This window comes from Hetaerina americana, unplaced genomic scaffold (genome assembly GCF_022747635.1).
Source record: "Hetaerina americana unplaced genomic scaffold, ioHetAmer1.1.p SCAF_12, whole genome shotgun sequence".
Lineage (NCBI taxonomy): Eukaryota > Metazoa > Arthropoda > Insecta > Odonata > Calopterygidae > Hetaerina > Hetaerina americana.
The window spans coordinates 28219793-28237637 of record NW_027286292.1 but is presented as its reverse complement, the minus strand read 5'-3'; the positions used below and the strand labels follow the sequence as shown (position 1 = coordinate 28237637).

Genomic DNA, 17845 nt, shown 5'->3' with positions numbered 1-17845 from the left:
CATGAGACACAATTTGGCCCCATGGAATAGCAATGCTACTTATGAAAGTGATTTTGAAATCTACGGCCCTCTCCCTGAAAATTCATTCCTATTATTAATGCCCATGACTAATAAACTTAATAGACTCTTAATGAGAAAATTCAGGGAAATCTGTTCTAATTATACACTATGTGTGCAGCGCCTTCCAAAGAAATTAACAGATAAGGAGATTTAAATCAGGTTTATCGATATAGCTGATGAGTGCATTGTGCACAGAACATATATTGTTAGTCAGCTGGCAATACCAGGGAACTTGAAAAGGGGTAGCTTCATTTTTAGAGGTTTAACTAACATTTGCAACTGATTAATTTATTTAGCCTCATAAATGTCATTGTTTGAAAATGTCATATTTTATTTTAAAATGTTTCCCCACATCAATGGAGGTGACAAAGAGCTCCTAGTTCCATCCATTACAAAAGACTGAACTATTTTGTATAAACAATGAATGATAAATGAAGAAGGCCTTCCATTGTACCCTTCTTTAAAACTGATCATTAAATATGTAATGACAAGTTGACATCTATGGTTATATTTCATTTAAATGTGTTCCTGTTTTCATCAATAACTTTTTCAAACCTGCAAAATTTTACACTATTTCTGATCTATTGTTTAGGTTAAATAAAAGAAATTTTAACACTATACAAAATTCCTTCAGCAGTGAAAAATAAATTCCCCTATATCATTTAAGCTCTAGAATTATAATGTAAAATTACAAAAGCTAGGTCACATCTATCAATGCAACATTCACAATATTTTACGTATTGTTTTTCCATTACCATGGCTTCCAGTTATCAAACAGTAAAACTAAAAGCATCTTGCTGTATTCTAACATTATGACATCCTTAATAATGATTATTCTTCATATAAGAACATATTTAAACAAGTACCAGTTCCCCTATTGTCACGAAAGTGATTACTCTGAACAAGAATGTGCATGTATTGCACATACCTGAACTTGCCCCATTCCATGAGGCATGTCCAGAGGTTTTTATGGAATATTTTCAGCAGTTAGAAATCAAGTTATTCCACTTTCTTTCTTTTCATAAAATTTCTTAAGATTTAGAAATTTTTAATTTTGGTTTGGTTTGGCAAATCAGCAAATATGACAATACATAAATAATGATTATATATCAACAGGTGTCCGAAAGTGCCTTACCTCACGGTATAATTTTTAGTGAGGAGAAGCCTTGTTAACTCTGCTTAAGCATATGATTGAACTATTTAAAAATTACCAGTAAAATTGTAAGCTGAAGAAAAAATAAATGTAATACAGCAAATACTTACTGCTTAAAACAAATTGTTACCTTTTCTTAAATAATTCAACAGACCTCAAGTAATGCTCATCCTTGTGATTAGCTATAGTAACTGGATCTGTTGAATCTCTGTTTGACCGATTTTTCTTGTCCCTCTGACTATTCACAGCATTTTCACGAACTTGATGGTTTCCATTCCATTTAGATGTATTTGATTTTAATGAATGGACTGAGCCTTTAAAGCTCTTGTCCTTTTCAACTTCATTTTCATCAAAATCATTTACAGAACTGAAATAAATATTTAACACAAGGTGAGAAATATGCATCATTTCACATGCCAAGATCAAGATATTATGAAAGGATCAAAGCCGGCAAGCCCCAATATATCACCTAGAACAGCACATCAACCCTACCCAAGTAGTGGCCATCTCCAAACAAAATGCATTAAGGGGACCAGATTCATTTCCCCTCCTAGAGATTGCAACTGCTCTTCACATGATGCCCAAAGGATAACATTAAATTGCCTTTATTTCATAGCCAGGGAATCTTACTTAACGTTCTACAAAAGACAGGTTATAATTTCTGATTTTAACATCACACTTGAACAATGAATTCCAACCCAATCAATGTTTAAGTACCAAGGACAGATATTATAACTGCATCCAAACTCATTGGTTAGACACCTTAATCACTCAAATTTAAGAAGGAAGCCACCTTGAAAGGCTTCCAAACTCGTAAGGCAGCAAGAGAGCACGAATTTAGATACTAGTGCCTAGATTTAAGATACGTGGAGTGCATCCTAAATACGACAAATTGCGAGCCAATAAAGCCACAGCTGCAAGTTTTGCAACACGCAAAAGAATAATTGACACGGCGGGATAGTATTATACATGTAAGTCACAATATTTGTTCATTTTCAAATTTTTTTAAATGTTCGAATTTACTCCTTTTCAATCATACTTTCCCAGGAAACCACTGTGATTGTATCCATGTCTCGTTTGTATGCTTGTTAAGAGTCTACTTGGGCACCTAAACATTATTGAAAATAACCTTCAAGCATAATGTTTTGTCTGGAGAGTGCAAGTAGTTAAAAATACCATTAGTACAAGTATGACTGTCTACATTCATGCAATGGGGTAATCATATGTCATCCACAAAACCTTGGCAAAGAGAGTCACCATTTCACTACACAAAAAAAAACAAACTTAATAAACCAACTCAAATTAAAAAGTGAAGAAAAAACTATGACAAAAAAATTGATACAAAGCTAAACTTAAAAAATATGAAACCTTCAGGTAAAAAAGTATTCCAGAATTGAAAAAAAAGCTTCACAGGGAAAAAACAATATCTTAAAACACTAAAGGACAGGGATTAATGACAGACACATTACCCTGGATTAAATCACTATAACATAAGATAAAGTACCTAAAATTACTAACATCAACTACTATCTGAAAAAATAAATTACAGCACAATCTAAAGATACAGATAACCTATAGAGTAACTAGGCTCCTTTTAAAGAAAATAAACATGAAACTAGTCCCAAAGATCACCTAAGATACTCAATTAAAATAAAGAAATATATATTTCAACAAAATCTTGTGAATGAATTGTAAAGAGAATTCAGAATTTTGCAACAACCATAACGTGGTTATTGCAAATGCACACACAATTTTTGCACAAGCTACCTCAAAAATATAACTGTCAAAATATTTGCATTAATATATCATCTGCTAGGAACTTGGAATGTTAGGACAATGTTGAGGACAGGAAAATAAGAGAATATTTAAGAGATAAATGGAAAGAGGAAATATAGACATTTAAGGTCCATGCGAGATGTGATAGAAGGATAACAGGGATTAGTGGAGTGATATTTATAGAGAAATATACAGTGGAGGGGACGAGGGCCAATGAGGGGTTGCCATAATATTGAATAAAAAGGTATAAAGAAAAGAAGTCAACAGAGAGCAAGCAAAATATAGAAATTTACAAGTATGGGTAAAAGGAGAACAGACAAACCTGGTCATTGTTCATGTAAACATGTCACATAGCAATCATAAGGAGGAAGCACTTGATTTGGTATACAATCAGTTAGAGGAGATATAAGAGCATTTTCCTTTCCTACAGGGAAACATTTGATAGTGATGGGGGATTGGAATGTGACGGTAGGTGAAGGAAGACATTGCTATAAGGGGGGATTATGGTTTAGGTACGAGGAATGACTGCAGGGAGAAAGCAATTAAGTTCTGCCAGAGACAGGGGTTAATTATCACCAACACTTGAATTAGACAACACAAAAGGCATAGATATACATGGAAAATGCCAGGTGACTCAAAGAGGTATCAGTTATGTTGTATTATGGTTAGGCATAGATTTAGGAACGGTGTGATTGATTCACACAGGTTACTCGGAGTGGATGCTGACTCTGATCACAATTTAGAAGTGTAGCATCCGATTCAAAAAGATAAGGCAGGGGCGGCGGGTTAGGAAATGGAATGTAGAAGCATTAAATGGAATGACAAGGATGGAGTATCAACAGACTGTAGATAAAATCATGGATGAGGGTAAAGAGCTGAGTAATATTGAGGAAAAATGGGATTGTATCAAGAAAAGGATATCGAAAGCCGCAAAAGAAACTATAGAAACTGTTAATGGGAAATGGACACGGAAACCATGGATTACAGATCAGATGATTAGAAAGATAGATGAGAGAAGGAAATAGAAAATATGAACACAGAGTTAGGCAAAAGAGGTACAAAAAGTTCATAAATAATTTGAGATGAGTAGCAATTACAGCAAAAGTAGCATGGTAGAAGATGCAGAGCAAGGATATGGAAAGTTTGCAGAGGAAGAGTGACATTGGTGCGCTATACAAAAGGTTAAAACACTATCAGGAATTAAGAAGGGAAGATCTGGGTTAACAGTTAGAGATAATTTGGATAAAACAACAGTTGAAACAGAAAAGATCCAAGAGAGATGAAAGGAATATATACATAAAAACTGCATCGTACAGAACTTACACAAACAAGCTTAGGCATAGGAAGAGAATATGACATAGATGAAGACGGCTAAGACCCAGGCATACTCGACAATGAGATAGAAAGGGCATTAAGAGAGATGAAATCAAATTAGACTGTGGGGATAGACAACATTCCTGTGGAACTAATAAAGTTTAGGAAAATGTGGGAGGAAGAGTCTATACGGACTGATTTGTAGCATCTACGAGGAAGAAATCTGGCTGAAAGACTTCGTAGGATCAGTCTTAGTTCCTATTCTGAAAAAGGTAAAGGGTCATCATGTGAGGACTACAGAACAATAAGTTTAATTTCCCACATAGCTAAAGTGGTTCTCAGGTTCATCAACCAAAAAATGGATATCATGGCAAATGATTATTTAGGGGATGATCAGTTGGAATTTAGGAAGGGGAGAGACACATTTGACGTCATTGCAGTAACAAGACCAATAATCAAGAGGAATATAGAATACAATCAGGAGGCATTTGCTTGCTTTGTAGATTTCAAAAAGACTTGGATTGTGTGAATTTAAAAAACTAATGAATATATTGCAGAAAATAAAAATAGTTAGGAGGAATAATAGACTAATCCACAACCTGTACATGTCTCAAATGCTCTGGTGCAAGTGGGGGATGGAGAGTCCATTTGGGCAGGGTTAGGAAGAGGAATAAGGCAGGGTTGTCCATTATCACCTGTGCTGTTTAACATATATGTGGAGGAAATGATTAAAGAGTTATGGGAAGACCTGGAGATAAGGTTGAAAGTTGGCTGGTCATTCATAAAATCAGTTCAGAAACTGGAAATTCAGTGCGATAGATACAGGATGAGAATCAATATAAATAAGACAAAGGTTATGCAGTTATTCAGAAAGAGAAAGGCTAAGCTTAACATTAAAATAGGAGGACAAAAACTAGAGCAGGTGGAAGTTTATGTATCTCGGAAGTTTTTTGGACCAAAATGGTCAGAGTAGTAGGGACATAAGAATAAGAATGCATTAGGCAAACTAGGGGAACTTAAGAGGAAGAGTTGGTCATTGACATAAGATAACTGGCTTGAATTACAGATTGGAGGCTTTAGAAATTTGACTGTGCAGAAAAATGGTAAAAGCCAAGTAGACAGAAAGGAAAACAAAATGCTAGGATGGCAGGGGAGGGGAAGGAATTGTTGGGAGAAATTCTAAGGAGAGAGAACTAGTGGATGCAAAGAATATTGATTGACAATGGGATGTGGAAGACTGATAGAGGGGAGAATGCTAGGTAAACAATGAAGGGGGAGAAAGAGGATAGGGATGTTGGACAGGATGAAGAGAGGTAGGAGGTATAAGGAGATAAAGAAGGGCTTGTTGTTGAATCAGATACTGGGTTTTTTTTTGTTTGGATAGACAAGAGAAATATTTGATATTAGTGTCCATCCAAAACCTACCTTAACCGGTAGATTATCAATAATAATCCTTTCTCTTCCATTCCACAAAATTGACACCATTTTCAGATGTAAAATGCTGTAAAACCCACATGATCTTTTACATTTTTTAAAAGTGTATCAATTCAACTATGAAGGCCCGGCACTCCCATAAATATAAGATAACCACAACATCTCTAGTCATTGCATGCCCTTATCAAGTCCAAATCAAAAACATTAAGACCAAGCATGTGCCACACAGTGGATGAACTAAGAAATCTATATAAATAATAAAATTATATGTTCTAACTTACCCCATGCGTTCCATGTATTCTAATTCTGAGTGGATACCACCATTTGAATTGCAAATTTTTGCATGGGTTATTTTTTCTGTACATTTCGAATCTCCATCTGCTGACTTATCTCTTTCCCCTTTGTCAAGAGACTTTCTGTGGTTGTTCTTTGTGGTAGTAACAGGCTGCTGCTGCGGCGGACCAGCCTGAGGACCTCCATTCGCAGAAGTGTTGTTATCACCAGAAATTACACTCCCTGTAACACATTAATTTAAGATATTCATTCTATTATATTTGAAGAAAAAAGGGAAACCTGGCATCAGCATTAGCCTACTCGAAACAAAAGGTGCCAAGAGGCCTGCAGTTTAACATCCCATCTGACCGATGGCATACTCTCTCAAATTTCTCTCCACAAATCACTACATGTAAGGATTGGGATGCCATTGAAAAATATCTGCTGTCTCCAGGATTTGAACATGAGCCCTCTCGGTAGGAAGCCATTACGTTAGCTAACACTATCACAATAACCACACACATACAGATAGTATAAATTGTTACCACTGATTTTTTTCCATTTTAGAGGAAATGGCAATAAAATGATGCCAATTTAAGATTATTGTTCAAGCATGAATACATCTCTAGTTTTTATTTTGGTGTACTGTAAATCCAATCTATATTTGACAAAAATCACATGCTCACTTCCTAGATATCATACTACGCTAATGTCACATAAATATCTTGGATTCTTTCTGAAATGGTTTTTCCATGAAATAAAAAATTTGATCAAAATATTGACACTATGGATAACAGACAATGTTGCTCCAGTTTGCTGCATGAAACCAATCAATTTGAAAGACTGAAATATGAAGCGTAAAAATGAAACACACATATCTAGTCATTAAATAATTTTCAGTCATGGCCAATAAACAATAATTTTTTTAACCTGAAATATATATTTTCTGCCATTTACCATTAACTGCTAAAATTTAGAAATAGCATTATACACCTTCTTAGGACACTTCAATTTTAATCCAAATTATCAACAAAGTTTTCATGGAATATTCTATATTATCCCTCCCGAGTACAATTAATTGTACTCAAACAGGAACATGCGTGTTGCTGGTACTTTCTGCTGGAGTTAATATTTGTATTTATATTTTGGGCACAAATATAGTCCATTTTATAGTCCAAGCATTTTAGTTTATCTTTAGCATTAGATGAAGAACCTTACCATTCAGTATAAAGGTGAGTTTTCTGGAGACCCTTTCAAATAATCACATCAGTGTTATATTGATAACTACTTGTGGAGAGGTGAAAAGACCAAGCCAGAATTAGGTTTGTAATGGCAGCCTCTGAAACAGTTTTACTCTCACCAATTGCTGAACCAGCCTCAAAATGTACTTGGGGGAAGTTCTTCAGAGGAATTCTAGTGAGAACCATGCATAGATTCTAGTGAATTAGGAAAGCATTGGCAAATGCAATCAGAAGGTTACTTGGGGTTCAGTCTTGGGATAGCGAGAACCTGTGGCTTGGGGCCCTCACACCAGGTTGCCAAACACACTGGATATTAGGAACTGAAAAAGTCATTGAGAAGCAATAATGATGATACCTTGTGTACAGCCTGTAAGTATCCCAATGGGAAAAGAAAGATATCACAGAAGATTACTAAATGGCAACAAGTCTCAGATGCACTAGCTGAGGGTGTTTATAGGAGTGGACTGAAGACCAAGAGCAGAGGGAAATTACAATAATACTTGAGACCCTTATGAGAGGGTTGGGGTGGATATTGCAGGTTATTTGAAACACAAGGATACTTCTCCATCTATAATCAGATTGTAGGGCAGAGCACAATAATTGAATGCTCGAGGAATACCTGACAAATAGCTGCTAGTCTTGGGATCTGGGATACCACACTATCTCTGTTCCTGCAGGTTTACCAAACATTCACTCACCAGATGATGAGGAGGGAGATGGTTTCTTGCCAAGAGTTAATACTGCCATTTGATCTGCTCTTCAGTACACACCAGATTGTCAAGACATATCAAAATAGTATGTGAGAGCAAGGTTGCAAGAACCAAGGAAACAAGTTTGTGGTACATACTTTGAGCTTGATTGGGAGCATTTGATTGCAGGCAGCAAAACCTGAAGATCTGCTATGATCTGATGAAGAAGGGTTTTAGTTCAATGGTGGGGATTTGGTATAGCATTTACAATGCAATTAGGAGGAAAGGGTGGTGCCTGAAGCTATAAACAGCATGGCAGTGGCTTTATGCAATAATTACTTGAATTAACAACATGGTGTCTCAGATATAAGATGAAGATTAGGCCTCTTGATCAGCTGATCTGCTTTGCTTGGAGAAGGATTAATGACCTTCCGGGGGAGTATAGTGTTGAAGAATTGGAACAGCAGCCAATAGAGGGACAAAGATCACTGCTTATTTAAAATATAGGTGGTTCCAAAAATAGAATCTTCTTGGTGAATAAAGAGGTCATAGATTACTTCTGAAAAACAGCTTTGAGCATCAACTTAACTTTGCCACAGCAATTGAACCCACCTTTACTTCTCTCAGGACTTGTACTTTGACAAGATTGTTGATGATTTTGTTGCTGAAGATTTTGACTTTGCTGATGCAGATCTATCGGTAATGCCTGCTGAAGGAGTTTAACGTAAAACTCATTCTCCTTTGCTACATCCTTTTGCCGCCTCTGAAAATCAAGAACAAAACAATTTTAAGGGATGTGATCAATATTCAACACTTGTTTTTTAGATACACACGTAAAATCTGCCTCATTCAATTCTCAAAACCACGTAATTGTAGCAACTTATTCCAATATACAAATACACAAAAGAAATATTTTTCAAAATGTAGCAGAGTACCTAAGCATTCATAAAAAATGAATATTTATCCAATAATTATGCACCATCATAAAACAAAAGCTGTTCCACTGGAATTATGCGTGTATTTATTTGTGTGTGTGCGGGTGCATAAAATTTAAAGGAGAGAGATAGTGCAAGCCAACAAAAACATGGAGAGAAACATACAAAAGGAAATACACACATATTCCAAATTTTCGGTGGACAGACCACGTTCCACAGGGGAAAGAATGAACTGAGGAAAAGAATTCAAGAGGAAAGGATATGAGGACGAGGATGCTGGATGGAAGGGGAAGGTGGAAAAAGGTTTGGGAGGGGAATAGTTGGGAGGGAAAGGTTTGGGAGTGTGGGATTGATATGGAGGGTTTCGGGAGTGGAAGGGGAATGAAAACATCTGGAGGTTAGGGTAATTAATGTTTGATATTCATCTCTGGCTCATTCCAGGAATCAAAAAGCCAGATGCATGTCTGTGCTTTTGTTTTAAGTGGAGGGTGGGAAAGATGCTAAAATAGACATACTATAGTATTTAACAATAAAGGTGTTTGTTTGGAGGTGTGCTTAAGGATTGGGAGCATCCAAAACAGGCAACAATTCCTACACAATACATGGTGGTTATGAAAGCTAATATTTAGGGGGGAGGAACACAGTCCAATATAGAAAATATGCATAGTTGGCACTTCAGTAGGTAAACTATATTACTGGAGGTTCACAAGAAGCACAGAATTGGTGGGAGAGTGACGGATTGGGATTTTGAAAATAGGACAAATGAAACATCTGACAAGGTAAATAAACTACAGGTGTACTGCTAATGTAAATTTAGAGAAGTAAATATGTAGAGTAAATGTATAATGTGAAGTATAAGTATAATGTATAGTATACGTAATATGTAAATTATATTTACAATTTAAAATAAATGAATATGTTATTCGACCTAAAATGTAATTCCTTATTGATTCATTCTGGAAAGATTAATGTCCAGATAAACTATGGGATTCATTTTATTTACAGTAATAACAAGACCAGATCTTCCATTATTGAGAAAAGTTAATAAATGAATCACATAATAATTATGGGGAAAAGCAAAAATGCAACCCTGACTACTTTAACAATATAAAATATAACAATTAAAAATTACAGCCTGGTAGATGGTAGAAAGGTAGATGAAGGAGAAAACTAGCCCAAATGGATAACATACTCAACATCCATGATGACAATAGTTACTACAGAGGTGATAATGATGAAAATATGAACGCATTAAATGGCAGCAAATCCAAAGTTACAAAATAACCTGAGGAATACTTCAGAATCTATCTATTCATTACAAAAATTGAAGAAATCACTGTAAGACTCAGCAGCAGCAGCAGAATTAGAGCGCTGTACACCTGAACAATTTGTACCATGAATACAGCTTGAAGAATCAGATAGGGAGCAAAATACTCTTGTTTTGGATGAATGAAAGGATATTTGAAGATTTTTGACCAGGTGCTTTTGCCAGGAAATATATTGAGATGACTACTTCCACTGTGCAATTGACAGGGGCTTTAAATGAGAAGTAATTACCCATAGCAAAAATTGCCTCACAGAATCACGAGACGTAATTAGAAATTCTGTTTATGTCCGAATTTATTTCTTTGAATGCCTCTCCCATTTTTCAGCACATACAATTGATTTTATTTTCATGCATAGTTATGCCTGCAATGTTTCATGCAGTTATCTTTGAATGTTGCCAAATTCTTGCAAACATGAATTTTCCTTTAATGCAAGAGCAACCACTATGAAACAACTCATTTTGAATAGGATGGATTGGAACCAAATAACGTTATATAAAAACCCTTGCATAGGCAGCACATACTCATGGGACCAAAGATGGAAAAATTCCTCATCATCAACCTAAAGCACTTCTCACTTTCACCTCAAATAATTACAATGATATAACTGGAACCTAGAAATATTAATGAGTCTCGGAGATTATCCTTAATGAAAAAGTATGAACATTCAGCACATTTAGACACCTGAATAGGGACTGGAAGTTTAGAACCCCATAGACCATGTACTACATGCCACATCTAACCCAGACTGCATGAATTTTCTGGGAGAAACTTGTGACAGACTACCATGGCCAAATTCTTCAACGCCAAACATGGAAGTCACATGTTTAGTAGCAAGTGTCAATCATCTGTAAGGATGCATTTAATGTATGAAACAATATACCAAGCAATGTCATATATTGGCCTTAAAAACACTATCAATCTATAGAATTTTAACAATATCTTCTGAAACTGTTTGAGCACATACTTAACACTTTTACGTGCTCAAACAAAATTTATCATTTCCTTAGTTTTCAAATATGATTTGGCAACAGAATCGAAAGTCATTTAGAATAGTAGTAAACAAGTTCTCAGTACATTGTTAATTGAATTGAATTTTTTCGGGTTGCAAAAGGGAGACAGGTAACATTACCATGATATGACTAACATTACCATTATTTATATACATATATATATATATATATATATATATATATATATATATATATATATATATATATATGGTATATATATATTATATATATAATATATATATACCATAACCACAGTAATCAACCCGAAGGTCGGTTTGGTAGGTGATGATAGAGTTCAACCAGTACTAAGCCCAACTGCGTGTGAAATGCACATATCAGAGTAGGGGGGCCAGTTCCTTTCCCTGTTCCAGTTATGGTTTCCCAGGAAGATCTGGGACCCGAAAAATCACATAGCTTGGGGGAAGCTGAGGGTGCCCAGAGAAGCATGCCTGGAAATCAAATCTGGGACCCTCCGGTCAATAGTCCAACACTCTACCCCCTGGACTACCGAGGCCCACACATATACATACATACATATATATATACACACACACACATATATATAAATATATATACATATATATATTTATACATTTCTACATTTCCCAACCATTTTCTATGTTTGGGGAGGAAAATGTATTAAACAAAGTATTTTAACAAACAGAAATTAATTTTCTGGCAAATCATCCTGCACTCATACGTTGAAGTTATACCCATATACCCCCAGCCGATAAAATGCAGGCTGATTTTAGAACACATTTTGGGGTGAAAAATTGACGTCTTATGGGTCAGGAAACATAGAAATCTTTTGACTTACCATGCTTCCAGATCAATATGATGCACTTTTTTTACTCTGCAAATTGCCTGCGCCACATGGGTCAGGAGTATACAGGTATAGCTTCAACATGTGGTGCCGCCACAAAACTTTAACAAAGTTAGGCTATTGAGCATGTTTCCGCTCTACTAATACATGCAGACATTGTATCTTTCTTGATACGCTTGAAATCTACAGGCATTGATGCTTAGTACGAGACTTTTGTCAAGGTATAGCAAATGGTTGCTTTTAATACAAATTTCAATAATATCAAAATAATAACCAAGTGTCACATAAAAAGATAAAATGATAATAAACTCTTGGAATCTGAAGAAAAAATATTGTCCTACAATATTGCAATGAAACTTGAAGTCTTGAATTACTCTTCAGAACACAGAAACGAGCCAATGGAAAGGTGTTTTGGCCCGTCTCCACCTGAGAAGATGATATAAGGAGAGAGGGAGAAGAAGGTGAATTTAGAAAATGATGAGAAAAAAACCTTATATTCACCTGCTCTCTTAAATGGCAAAAGCTCGAGGACCATGTTACGTATGGGATAATAAATCATAGGAAGAAACACATTACTGCTTCAACAAAATTGATTTTCACGGAAGAAGGAAAATAAAAGTGACTGGTATGCCTATTGTCATTTTTTCTGGTATGTCATAGTGCGAGAGATTAATGAAGAGAAAAGGTCCATGCATTCATACCAGATCCACAACAGTACAAAAAGTCACTTGACTACTAAGGAAATATTTTAAGGCAACAACACAAGCCATAGCATCAACGGAGAGAATGAAATGGCTGTCAATTAGTAGTGTTAATGATTGAATAACTTAAAAGTAAGATTATCATTATGTCTTTTTTAAAACATTAACAAATTAATGGACAACATAGAAGTGAAGATGACATTGTGTAAGAGGATAGTGAAAACCCAAAGTGAAAATAACTACAGAAATGATTCAGAAGCAGTAAAGATGAGTTTCTAGGACTCCTGAATACACATTGATATACTTGCAGCTGCTGATTTGTTGTAAAAGGGAATAGTAGAAGTAGCTTTAGAAGAGGCGACCAACAGCCGAGGCCATTTCTGCCATTAGGGATGGAGGAAAGGAGGAAGAGTGGAGTAAAACCCAGCGTCAGCATTAGCCTATTCTTAACGAAAGGCACCAAGGGCCTGACAAATGGCATCCTCACTTGAAGTGCTCTCCACAAAGCACCTCAAGTAGGAATTAGGATACCACTGAAAAAATATGCCATCTCTACACTAAGGGAATAAAGTTAAGGGAAGATGAACAGTGTTAATCTCTTTTGACACTCATTAAAAGAAGGATGAGAATCTGTTAGACTTACGTTGTCCCATTTGATTATGGGTTAACAACAAAGCTGTCAATTCTAACAAAAGTACATTAATATAGGGACCCCATCTGAGAACCAATGACAGCGTAACCATATTTGAAGTTTGGGTAAGAAATTTTCAAACAAAACAGGCACACTATTCCTTCAAAGAATACATGGAAAAACATTAGAAAATATATTTTCCTTAATTTCCTAGGAAACAGGTGTCTATAAGCTCTCAAGGAACCACTAATATTAACCAAAACAAATGTGAACTCATTCTTAATCATTATTTTTAAGATTGGTTTGGATCTTTAGTGCTCTGTAAAATACTCATTTTCTTCTTTCACTAACCATTCCACTATGACTGTGATAGTTCATTTCAACCATTTTGACTTTCAACACCTCATCAAAAGATCTATCTAAACAGTGTAAAATATCATCATGTTGCCTGCCAATAAAATTTACAAATAGGATATGGATTATTTTTGTCGCACTACAACCTGCAAAAATTCAAACCATATTTATACATATACACACCAGATCTACATGGAAGGGAAAAATCACTTAATAATCACAAAAATTAACCGCTTGAGCTACCGAGGAAACATTAATTCCACTGTATGCAACCAACTGCCCCGATTCTTTGGCCAAGAGATGGTGTTAGAGAGCTACATGTGTACACACACATGCATATTTATACGAATATTTATACATATATTTATGTGTATATATGTGTATATATATTGTGAATAGATAAATATATATAATATATATATATATATAATATATATATATATATATATATATATATAATATATATATATATATATATATAATATATATATATATATATATATATATATATATATATATATATATATTATATATATACTTTATATATATATATATATTATATATATAATATATATATACTTTATATATATATATATATATATATATATATATATGTATATATATACACACACATACATACATATGTATATATGTGTGTTTGTGTACACACGCACACAAAAATAGTGAAGTTGCTTCCTCAAACTCTAGAAGTGGTGACATAAACACCATGGAAAACTATTTTAAAGATATCATACTTCATACCAACTGGCCTAACAATTAAATTTAATCTAAAAGAGGGCGGAATGGCAATATTTTCTTCATTTTTCTCATTATATTTCTATTTCATTAATGGATATACATTATGATAACCAAGTGGGACGTGCAATTATTAACTATATTTTCTTAATACAAGCTACCCGAGTAGCATAACAATTGGATATTTAATACCTGGATGACAACATTACGTTGACACCACATTAATTGAAAATTGATACAGAGGCCAAACACATATTATTCCTTTCATGTCAATAAAAAAATATTTTTCAAAACAAAATAGGTGAGACCCAAAATTTAACACTTACTGTTTTCCTCATTTATATATTTAAATTTTCTCTTGGCCAAAAATCAATTGCATTTATCGTGGGCCAATAACTTTCTTTGAAAACTTCCATAAAACATTTTACTGGCATAATTAGAGAGTATCATCCTTATAATGGTCACATGCATCATACATTCTATGTATGGTGTACCACATTCAAGGGAATTCCATGAATGCCAAATCACTTTGAGGAAGTAATCACACGATATCGTTTGATCAATACATATTACGAAAATCATCCCTGGAACATCTCACCAATTTGGTAACATCTGAGTTCATATTTTTAACGGTTAGGTGCTCATGATTTTTTCAGTTAACTACTAATAAGATAAGTCAAAAACAAATATTCTCCTTACCTGTCTCATACGATATCCCAAGTAGCTTTTAAATCCAAAACCGAGGGTAACTACTGGATACCCTATGCTGAAGAGGAAATTCCAAATTAATATAATACTTCATCTTATTTTTCCTCATAGTAGAATGCATATATAAGAACTTCAAAGAAGCATACCAATGAGCAGCAAAAGGCCTACATAGATCGAGATGAAATGGAAGGTGTCGAAGGTCTCTCAAGCGCACCGCAGCCTCAATATAAATAAACAACAACCACAAAATAATTGTGGGCAAACAGACACCCTTTTCTGCAAATAAAAATGCAACATGTATGACATTTGAATGCGGCATAAAACATACTTTTGAAAAGTGACGCACATAATTACAATTTATCAACAGACTATAACAGAATGATACACCTTCAATTAACGAAAATCTGACATACCTGTGTGCCATACATACTGCACCCATACATAAGTACTGGCTGCAAAAAACAACCAATGAACTGGTATGAAAAAGAAGCAGATCATGTCGGAGGTGAGGGCTATACAAATAAAGAAAACTGAAAACGCCTGAAAAATATAAAACAGATTAAGAGGGTGGGGAAACAATAAGACATCCATTATCGCCAACAGATCAGCGATTTGTTATAATATGCATATATAAATATATATATCAAGCTGGTCCTGTATGTAGATCACTTGTCCACAAATAACCTCTCCCCTTGACTTAGAGAGGGTAAAAATCTTTCACGGAAATTTCACGGAGGCAACAGGATATTTATTGTTATGTGAAAATAACAGAGTGTACCACAAATACTTACCAAACCCTGATATTTAAAAGAGTCGTACACACTTCGAACTAACATCCAAAAGGGCCACAAAAATTCAAACCGAAATTCTAATATGAAATCTGCAAGCAGCACGAGAGCCCATAGCACAAGAAATTTCAAGTAGAGGAGTGTGCTATAAAAGAAGATATATCAGCATTAGATTTGTATTTTAACAGCCAAAATTCAGCAAAAATCATCCTGATTATCACTAATGAATATAAAGCTTTACTATTTCTACGAGCGACTACAAATAAACTTAAAAATGAGTAAATATTGATACCATGATTCAGTGACAACAAATAACGAAGATCCCACAAGCATGGTGACTTAAGTCACCACTTTTTGGCAAAACAACTGAAGGAATGATACTCTTTCTGTGATGTCTAGCATATATTCCTTTCTGTTACAATGTTTAAAACTCAAAAAACAATTCCTTAAGGTTTTTTGTGTCAGCCATTTTGATACACATATGGCTACCATTCCTACCTGCCGTATATCCCTTCTGTAATTTTATTCCTTTTTAAAGGTCTCCGAAGTTTCCCGCATTCGGCATTGCGTCTCTTCATATTCCTTGAAACTTTCACTAAACAATTATGATTATAAATAACCACGCCAGGTAAAAACGTCCTTCTCTCCCGTTTCGGAGGACTGTTGCGCCGAGAATCCTTTTTGTTGTCATCTGATGTATTTTCCGCGATTCTTCGGCGATGAAATTACATGATTGGCTGCAGAATAGTAATGGCGATGAATGAATCGTATGGAGAGGTATGAAAGTTATATCATGCAAGCTTAAGCAAAAATATGAAGCGTAACAGTTACTGATTTGATTTGGCATAGAGCATTTAAAGTTACTGTTTTGGTTTTCCATTGAGATCATTCGAAGTTCTTAAGTAGAACAACATCTATCTTCGATGTTTGAAAAATAATTAGCGAAATGATTGAAAGAAAAACCACTTTAAAAGGTGTTACCACGACTTGGATATGTTAAAACTGATAGAATAACGGTGATTGTAGTGTTTTTGTTACTATTCCCAATGAAAAATAAACATAGGGAAGGGGAGAATGTTATGCAATGGTAGATTATTTCAATAAAAATTCCAGAAGTACTTCCAATAATAAAAATGCTAACTTGTACGAGTTTCTCATTTTTATTAAAGATTATTTCAAGTCTCAACAATATTACTTTTATTCGCAAGTAATGGTTTATAGTAAATGCGCCAAATTCCACAAACTAGTATTAGAAGAAAGTGTGCATAACTCTAATGGCCTGCTGATTTTGAACATACTACCATCATAACTTCAATAACAACAAAAAGAAAATGATATAACATCGGGACAAAATAAAATAATTTTATTTAAATACACAACTTTCGATAGCGGTATTTTGGACAACATTAATATAACACTACATACATCATAGTGTTCTTCACGACAATTGAGTTTGTGTAGAAGAAATGAAAGGGGCAATCCAGCTTTCTTTAGTAGAAGAATTACGAAAAGAGTATGATATGCAGACTAGATCTCATGCCAAATGAGAATTATGACAGAAACATGTGTCCACTAAATGTATAAAATTAATTGTATTTGTGCTCCGTTGGCTCACCAGAGGTTGTACCATATTAGCAACACATTTGGTCATACATTAAATGGCATAGCCAAAGGATCGCATCCAAGTTATGGTCATATTCCGTAACCTTCCCTGGAAATTAGGCAGACCACTGAAACAAACTATCTTAGGAAAAGGGCATGACAAATATGTAAAAAATGCGTTCACTTTCTTATGATGGAGAGGTAGTTTGATATACATCACTCACTGTGAATAAATTTCTCAGATTCTGGTACTTAGAATAGACCAAGAT

General features: G+C 34.7%; 1 protein-coding gene across 1 annotated transcript in view; it reads right to left on the bottom strand.

The window, feature by feature from the left end:
- The window catches only part of LOC139685748 (macoilin), an 83964-nt gene extending 67318 nt beyond the window's left edge, over nucleotides 1-16646 (bottom strand). Inside the window, exons 1-8 of the mRNA XM_071582812.1 lie at nucleotides 16473-16646; nucleotides 15978-16119; nucleotides 15600-15726; nucleotides 15333-15462; nucleotides 15178-15244; nucleotides 8553-8703; nucleotides 6019-6253; nucleotides 1368-1580 (exon numbers count right to left, since the gene is read on the bottom strand). Coding sequence (XP_071438913.1) covers nucleotides 1368-1580; nucleotides 6019-6253; nucleotides 8553-8703; nucleotides 15178-15244; nucleotides 15333-15462; nucleotides 15600-15726; nucleotides 15978-16119; nucleotides 16473-16552 — 1145 coding nt within the window. The 5' untranslated portion in view covers nucleotides 16553-16646. The remainder of the gene's footprint in view (nucleotides 1-1367; nucleotides 1581-6018; nucleotides 6254-8552; nucleotides 8704-15177; nucleotides 15245-15332; nucleotides 15463-15599; nucleotides 15727-15977; nucleotides 16120-16472) is intronic.
- Nucleotides 16647-17845: the final 1199 nt, after the last annotated feature.